We start from the raw sequence: 9,110 nt of genomic DNA, 5'->3' as shown, positions 1-9,110 counted from the left end.
TTGAGTTGCTAGTCTCAAGCAGAGAAAGGAGCGGGCTGCAGAGTCTGGCTTACTCCTTTCTAACCATACCCCAAATTGTTCTTTTTAGTTTTCGACCTTTTAGTAGGCTTCAACTGATGCCGACTCAAGTGACATTACTTGAGGCAATTTATCAGATTTTGAACAGCTCTCTCTGGAGCCACAAAAGGCTTTACACAACTGTTTTTCTTTTTTTATATACATATGCAGTGCAGTGGTATTCCTGAAGAATCATCTTGTTTCCATAACTTTTTAGAAATAAGATTACAAATCCTGAAAGCAGATTAAAGAAAAACGTCACTAGAAAATTCCCAAAACCAGTTGACTTCTATCAAAGCAGGTTGAAATCACCTTACCACACTGGCAGATATTTTCACTTGTTTTACTAAGAAAACAATACTTTTAGAACTCAATTGTAGACATTTTGCATACTGCAAACAAGATTCCTTTGATGTGTGAAATATGTGGCATTCCCCTTTAATCTTAGAATATAAGTAAATACATTAATAATACATATACTGAATTGTGTAATTCACAGACATCTTTGAGACACTCTTACAGGTGTAGCTTTGGTGTAACAGTGCAGGTGTCATTGTGTGATGGCTCCTCAGACATCATGTTCGGACTCGTCTTGCGGTTCTGTTACCTCATCAAGAGGTATAACTGCCAGACAGCTTGCAACACAACAAGGACTAAAGAAACCAGACAAAATTCTAAACCACAGACTAAACTAGACAAACGATACTAAAAAGTGACTCAGTGAAGTCTGGATGATGACTACGATTCTGAGCAATTTTATTAAAGATAGAGAATGTGTAGTCAGTTATAAACCTTTCTGCACATGCATGTGTGGGGCGCTTTGGTGGCATGCAGCCCAGGCTGGAACATGAACCCTGCGTGTCGGGTCAGTAATGCAGACATGTCCAATCACCAACCAGCCTCAACTGATTTCAAGTCCTAAGAAATCAAAGAGGAAAAGTAGCAGTTACATCCTGCTCTAGTTTTCCTTGTCAGACAGGTTTCTTTCCCATGCCAAACATCATACACACACAAAACATCTTGTTTCAGAAAACCTAGCCCAGGATTCACTCGAGTGATGAGTAGTTCATGTTTACAGATGCACCCACTGGTTAACGGAACTCAGCGCTCTACAAGTCCCTGCAGCTCTTGTTGTGTTTGGAAACAGAGCTGAACTATAAAGCTCAGGAGTGGTATCTTCTTGACTTTGGTTGGGACATAAAGTTATAGCTCAATCAATTGTCAAAGTACCTTGATTATATAAATTATATATTCATATTTGTATTGCATGTTCTGAAATCTGGAATGCATAATGTGGTTTTTCATATTCCCACTGATCCTATAATGAACTAAATTTGAATCTCGGAGCCACAGTGACTTAGATTAGACATAGAACCACCATTATTTCACATAAAACAACATGTGAATTTGTGTTTACTTGACCAATACTTATGACTTTCAAATATTTTATTCCTTCATGTTGCCAATATTTGCAGATATTTGTGGGGCTAGAGCACCAAACCACACTTTTCAATTTCAGTTGGTTCTTCTTTCCAGTCGAGAAATCATCTGAACAAAAATGAATCAGGTGGCCGGGTTAGCTCAGATTGTAGAGCAGGCACACATAGGTTTACCGACCTGCAGCCCTTTGCTGCATGTCATTCCCCCTCTCTCTCCCCTTTAATGTTTTCATCTGTCCTGTGAAAATAAAAGGCCTAAAAATGCCCCAAAAAATAATCTTAAAAAAAAAAGGAATCAGCTAATATGCTCAAAGATAGCGAGTCAACTTTCCACAATATGCATTGTCTGTTTTGAATGAATCAACAACTTATTAAGGTGAGCAATACTACAGTTAAACTTAATATGACTTTATTCTGGTGGCAGTTTATGAGAGTTTTAATTTAACAGGAAGCCAGATGTCATAATGATAGTAGCTATATCCAATCAATGTACCAATAATAAACTGGTTTTAGCAAGTTATTCATTCACCTTTCTTCTGAAGGAATTTGTTAACAGGGGCCTTTTTCCTTTTAATTTCCCCCAATTTAGCCTGACTTCACTAACTTCAGGATAGGTAAAAAGGCTCTTAGAGCACAAATCCCAGAATGTTCTAAAATACAACGTCAACCTAATGTTGCCAGTATTAATTTAGGAATAATGTTGATTACTTTAAATTAAAAACTGCCAGTGTATTCTTGACTTTCATGCTCACTTCAAATGCTGTCGGGATTTTTCCCGCTTGTTGTCAGGTGTATATCTTAATTTATCTTAATAACAATAAAGAAATAATGGGAACAATGGGGAAAAAAACAAATAAACAAACAACGACAACAAGAACAACATCAAACCTTTACCCATATACGCTCTTGATAATTAATAATGTGTTAGGCATCTTTTGTGTTCAATCTCAGTCAAGTGTAAAGTTTGTCACATATTTAAGGTTTATGAATAAATTCCTTAAAAATAATAAAATAGCAAAATATTCTTTCTACCAATGCATAACAGAGTAGCGCAGTGGTGTTGGTTAAAAAAAAACAATGACCTTCTTTAACCAATAATCTATACGCTAAAAGCACTCCAATACTACACAAGCATCGTTTTATACTGTGAAGCTCTGAGATCGGAGCCTCGGCCGAGCACCTGAAGGCAACATACGTGATACACTGCTGTGAATGGGGTGTGACGTGGGAGCAATCAGTGCTGCAGTCTGAGCTGAACGCAGAACTCTGAACTCGCTCCACATTTTTACCATAGATTTTTACGGAGGGCTGTCAGCAGCACTGGGCGCCACGGACGAAGTTTGAGTAAGCGCCGTTACTCATCTACACTTCCCGAGAGCCAAAGAAGAAACCCCCGGGGAACAGCATCGAGCGGACAGGGGACACATGGAAACGACATGTAGCTGGAAATACGGCGGTGGACTTCATCATAGTTTCGCTCGAGAAGAGGCGAAGTGAGCTGCAAGATAAACATGCTCACCCCGATGCTGGCCTCCCTGCTGCTGCCTCTCCTCCTTCTCTGTCGGATTTCTTTCTGCCAATATTCAAGCGACCAGTGCAGCTGGAAGGGAAGGTGAGGTTTACGGTCCTGTTTACTAAATGTAAAATGTTGAGTAAAACGATAATAATAATAATAGGCTACAGTCTGAAAAGTAAGAACTGAAGCGACCTGAAATGACCGAAACTCAGAGACCGCGCGGTGATATGAAATAAAAAAAGAGCCACAAATTAGGACAAAATACAAAAATAGAAGCAATGTTCATAAGTAATTTTGGGATGTGAATGAAAAGTAGGCTACTATAGTTTCACTGACACATTTGAGTTTTGGTCTGGGTGGTGCGGAATTTATGAATGACTAATTGACAAAGTTATTTGATAACAATAACGTGACTCACCAATACATTTGAAAAAAGGGCTGGCAATGAACTTGGCAGTATACGATGGTGCACAATTATACATTAAATTATTATTCTGATTAAAAACATTTTCTTTACACTAGTTAGTAGACACTTTTGATTAAATATCCCAACAATAATTAATACTCCAATATTCACAGGATTACATGCACATATAAGAGTTTTTAAGTATTTGTTTTAATGGATTCTAAAACCTCAGGCAGCATATACTGGAACATTTCACCTCTCATCAAACATCTGCTGAAATCTGTTTTGAACTTTAGAGGCTGTGAGGCTGTGCCTCAAATAGTGTGGTTTTCTTTTTCATCCTCCAGTCAGGAGGGGTAGGCGATATTCAGCACTTTGAGCCCTTAACCAATAATCTGTTGTTCATTAGTGAGACTCTTGACTAATCTCCTTTAATTGCATACAGAAGTGATGAAGATAGAAAGGACTTAATTAGAGGCGTGCTGAGGAGAGCCTGGTTATGGGGCTTCAGCTGCATATGCTCAGCATGTGCCATGAGTTACTTCAGATCTATGGCACATTTGAATTTCAGCATCTCATTTTCAGGGAACTGGGTGTTTCTCCTCCAGAGTCAAACCACTAGCTTGGCATGCATATGCTGGTGGACTGCTGATGGCTTCCTGCCTCTGGCTTTGCCACAGAATGACTGACAGACTGGAGTTTTCAAACCCTGACCAGGCATTAAGTTCTGGAGGGAGTCGTTTGGTCATGCTGGCGCCAGAGTCCGAAGTGCTGCCCGGACAAGTCTCTTCCAGTCTTTTTGGTGGCTTGAAAGCAAGGGGAGGTTCGGTGCGTGACCTGCATTTGCACTTGCATGCAGCAGGCCCAGCTACTGTTGCTGCCGTTGTCTGCCCAGAAGCCCCTCTGTCCCTCCATTCATCCATTTCTGCTTCCAAACTCTTCCCAAAGGCAGCCTGCCAGTGGTGCATTTTGCCAAAGCTCTGGGAGGAACAATGTGGTATGGGGGGAGAAGTGTGTGTTGGAGCTGAGGTCATTTTGGTTGCTCAGGCTCGTGACTGGTCATGCAGCCAGTCTTGCGCACAGACGGCCCTGAATGCTTCAGGAGGAATGTGGTCTAATGTCCTTACAGTCTGCCAGAGGTCTTCACCTTGGTCAGATAACTCTGGCTATAAATGACCAGAAAATCATTTTCAGATTACTGAATAATTCCTTTGTGCCGAGTTAAAGAACACAAAGCTTTCACATTCTTGGGTTTCTGTAATTGTACACTTTTTTTCAGAAATTCTTAACAATGCCTTCCACTCTGAGTCTTGAGTGGTTGATGTCTGCTGATGTCTTTCCTCTTCTTTTCTTCCAGTGGTCTGACTCATGAAGGCCACGCCAGGGATGTGGAGCAGGTGTACTTGCGTTGCTCCCAAGGCTCTCTGGAGTGGCTCTATCCCACGGGGGCCATCATTGTTAACCTCCGACCCAACACGGTCTCCCCTGCCGCCGCCCGCCTCTCTGTCTGCATCAAACCCTCTGCACACTCCAGTGGCACCAACATCTACCTGGACCGTAATGGCAAGCTGCGGTTACTGCTGCGTGATCAGGACCAAGCTCAGGGCAAGGTGCAGTGCTTCAGTATCCAGGAGGGGGCTGTCTTCATCGAGGCCGTCCCGCACATGGACATCAGCCGCCGCATCACGGCGTTCCAGTATGAGCTGGTCAACGACAGGCTGGGGCCATTGGCACACTCACAGGGTGGTAAGATACAACTCCATTATGATGATTTTACAGCCCAATATCAGTGCTAAACCTGTAGATGATTGCTTTTCATCTAAGCAGCCTTTACAACGGTCTTTAGACTTGCTTTTGATTGATTCCCTCTAGGTCTGGCTTCCTTTGTGCTTATCCCTGTGGTGTGTGCTGTGCACTAAATGCAGCCATCTACTGGTGGAAACTTTTATTAAGTTGAACTCTAATAGTAGGAAACTTAACATTTGCTCCAGCACAAAGCTAATACTGAAGCCAAAGTCTTTTTCTCTGGTTGTCTGTACATTATTTTTTATTTTTTTTTTGGAGGGGGGGGATATATTTCTTGTCAAACTCAAACTCTCACTGTGAGAATCAAGACAACAAAATCTGAAGCTTTAGAGTCTTTATGAAACTTTTTTTTTGGAATTCTTTTTTCTTTTTCATATTTCAGCTTTTTTCACAACCATCCATGCTTGATTTGACTTTGCTCTAAGCTATAATTGTTTTTTGTGTGTATGTGGAGAGGCACAGCCAAACAGGGGGCCTCCATTGAAAAACAGCTATTTTCCCGCTGCGTACCTGTCAAACCTACAGTTTCAAGCTGCGCAACTGTGCAAGCAACTGTTTTTTTTTTTTTTCCCCACCTAAAGCAAAATATGAGCAGTATCAGGCCCACATCTGTTTTTACGGCTCTCTGGGTTCACATATCCACATCCTGCGTCATTATCTGGCACAGCAGAGAGAGCGAGGGAGAGGGTTAAATGTAGAGAGCAGTGAGCGTGGAGTTGTTTTGGCCACATTAGTGAGCTCTGCAGTATAATCTGGTTGTGTGATGTGGCCTGAGATAGCACTGGGATGATTCACAAAGACCGTGGTCTCGTGTGTGTCATCTCAATCCTGGACTGGTGGATTGATTACTGCGTTGCTTCTTCTCATCTTTTTTTTCCCCCCCCTGTCTCTTCCTTCTTTCCTCTTCTCTCTGACCCTGTGCAAGGAAGGATTGAGTTGCTCACCGTCAAGCTGGAATGTATCTCCAACCAGATGTTGGGAGGACCTTCTAGGAGCATATAGGCTTATTCCCCCACTTGTTCTTTTCTTGCTGTCACTTCCCGGCCTCCCTTTCAGCTCACTTAAATTATTCCTTTTCTTCCTCTCTGTCTCACTATTTCCTACCTCCTTATTTTCTTTCTTGTCTATTTATCATTCTAGTATTTTCCTTTTTCATTCCTCTCCACTTCATATATCTTCCGTCCCTCTTCCCGGCTGTTTGAAGTGGTTCTTGTCTGTGCTGAGTGGTATTAGCGAGTTGTGCTCCATTACAGTGGAATGCATCAGGCCCAGATGTTTCAGGGACACTATATCGTGCCCCTCCACTCCTCCTATACCACTCGTCCCATTCCTCATCCCTCTCTGCTCCTGTGAAGTGGTTCTGATCAGAGTAGCGCTGCACGTGCATGGGCCAGAAAGAGATGCTGATTCGGCTCTCAGCCCATTCCTGTGGTTCTGTTTCATGTCTGACATGTGAGCCCTGCTCGGCTCCACTTTGGAGGAAAGAAAAAACATGCCTGGGTTTAGGCCTCGGCTCTTGGCTGCTCCGTCTAATGCTATGGCAGCACACAGGCTCACTTCAAAGGGCCTTTGCACTCTGCTCTGGGCGAGGTCGGCCGCTCTGTAGTCTCCCGGCTCTCCAGCTGTTCCCAAGCCGTCCGAGCTTGTGGCTGTTTGACCTCTGCTCTCTGGTGATGCGGCAGCGCCTCGTGTTGCTACACAAGCTGACCTAAGACATGCTCCCCCCTCACCCCTATACTCTCAACTTCAGAAAAGCCAGCTAAAAATAAGCTCCAGCTCCAAAAGATGACAGAGGGCACACATCTCTGGTTTTGGACTTAATTCAGGGTAATGGTCTGCATGTCTTTCTCCAGAATGCATGATTTCTAAACTAGATACATGTGTCAGATTACAGACCAGACTATATAAACTAGGTTGATTTCCAGTGCGCTCAATTGACCTGAGTTTACCATATTAATCATTCTTTTTCATTTAATGGATGTACTCCCACTGCTGCCCCACCCTCAGCCCATTGCTGACTCGACACCCCTCCCCACTCCTCCTCTCTCCACCTGCCTCTGTGTGCCACTCTGCCGCAAAGGAAAACCACAGCAGATCCAGGGCTAATGAAGGCAATATGGTCAGGCCAGCCGCAGGACCACCTGAGTCAACTAATCATTGACTTGACTGCTCTCATTTAGGGCCCTTTCTCCTGCTATAAAACACTCTGGAGGCGGGCAGGCTGAGTTGCTGCCCTACAGCCACCAGTCAAAGGTAAAATGTAGCCTGGGGCAGGCTTTAAAGTATTTAAGTATCATTTGCCCTGAAGTTATGAGAGCATGCCCTCTCATGGCTTGCCTTTTATTGTCCAAGACAAGATATGGTAGGTGGGAGGTTTTGCCCTTACTTGACTCCTCTCTGAAGTGATTTTCACTTTTAAGGCTGTTTGAAAACTCTACTTGATGTTATAGTTGAGACAGTGCTCACTGTTTCAATCCCAGCAGGCCTGCTCAAGTGCTTACAGAGCTCAGGTCCAGCTTTTGGTGTTAAAACAAGGAGCTCCTGACAGCTGAATCTGTGTGTGTGTGTGTGTGTGTGTGTGGTGTGTGTGTGGTGGTGTGTGGTGTGTGGTGTGTGTGGTGTGTTGTGTTGTGGTGTGTTGGTGGTGTGTGGTGGTTGTGTGTGTGTGTGTGTGTGTGTGTGTGTGTGTGTGTGTGTGTGTGTGTGTGTGTGTGTGTGTGTGTCCAACATGGTTGGCCCAGCCACAGTTGTATGTTTGTGTAAGTGGTACTTAACTGGAATGTTGTTGACCTGTAGAATTTCTATCCTGCTGCAAGACTGGGAGTGCCAAAGAAATCGTGGACTTTTCCTGTTTCTGTTTGTAGTGTTCCATCAAACTCATCCGCCCTCTCTCTTTATTTCCATCCAGCACCCTGTCAGCCCTGCAGTGACACCGAGATGCTTCTAGCTGTCTGCACCAATGACTTTGGTAAGTTAAAGCGCTGTTTGGGAGAATTATAGGCTTCCTGCTGCTGTATGGTGTGCAGAAATGTCCAATGAAAACACCATTCTGTGTAGCATGAAATATAGCCAGTTCCAGTTTCTAAATCTTGTCTTCCTGCTTGGTGTTTTCAGTGGCACGGGGCAGCATTAAGAAGGTGGAGCAGGAAGAGGAGCACTCGTCTGTGACTGTGGAGATCAGCCGCCTCTACAGACAGAAGACCCAGGTTTTTGTATCTGGGGGTGTCAGGGTACGGAGGTGGACTGGCCATATCAAAATGCCCCTTCAGTGTAGGGTGAGGTTTGGGGAGGGCGAGTTCCTCTTCACCGGGACAGTGAGGTTTGGGGAGGCCTGGATGGGATGCGCCCCACGCTACAAAGACTTCCTGCAGTTGTATCACGAGGCGCAGGATCGGGGGACCAACCCCTGTCACGTGGACACATACTAAGTGTGTTACCTGCCCACGCTTGGAAATGTGACATGTCCTTACTGGGTGGGGAGGAGAGTTCATGCTTAGGAGAGAACGAGGCTTACAGACTGGCCCAGTGGCAGAGCCTCTCTCCTCTCCTGCCCTCTCTTGACTCTTTGGAGACAAAGACTGGAGCTCCTGAATGTTGCTAAGCAGCAAGCTGGATGGACTCTGCTCTCAAAGTCGAACGTGATGCAACGTGGAATGTGTTCAGACTGCCTTTCTCGCAGACAAGGAACTCCCAGGTTTTAAATGTAGCAAACCCCCATTTGTTTTTTATTTGTATAAAATGTGAATGAACATTGTATATTTTGAAGCTCTGCGTGCTTTGTAAAAAAAGTTTGATGTACAGTTTTGAAGTTATTTCTTATGACAGAAATGTATAAAGTGAAAGCCTCTTATTTTTATTTTGTTTAAAAAATGATTTGCAATTTTAA

At 43.8% G+C, this 9,110-nt stretch overlaps 1 protein-coding gene across 2 annotated transcripts; it reads left to right on the top strand.

Annotated features, from left to right (window-relative positions):
• The first annotated feature begins 2,716 nt into the window (after positions 1–2,716).
• Positions 2,717–9,110, top strand: metrnla (meteorin like, glial cell differentiation regulator a). Of its 2 annotated transcripts, none has more exons than XM_039825871.1 (4): positions 2,717–3,108; positions 4,776–5,164; positions 8,133–8,192; positions 8,339–9,110. In XM_039825871.1, exons 1-4 carry the CDS (start codon positions 3,008–3,010, stop codon positions 8,650–8,652), a joined length of 864 nt encoding a protein of 287 aa, XP_039681805.1. In that variant the 5' UTR covers positions 2,717–3,007; the 3' UTR covers positions 8,653–9,110. The 2 variants fall into 2 exon arrangements, with proteins under 2 accessions (XP_039681805.1, XP_039681804.1); XM_039825870.1 differs by lacking the exon at positions 2,717–3,108 and adding an exon at positions 3,889–4,569.

The sequence above is a fragment of the Perca fluviatilis genome, chromosome 15 (genome assembly GCF_010015445.1).
Source record: "Perca fluviatilis chromosome 15, GENO_Pfluv_1.0, whole genome shotgun sequence".
In the NCBI taxonomy this organism is placed as follows: Eukaryota; Metazoa; Chordata; class Actinopteri; order Perciformes; family Percidae; genus Perca; species Perca fluviatilis.
This window is presented reverse-complemented; position numbering and strand designations above follow the sequence as displayed.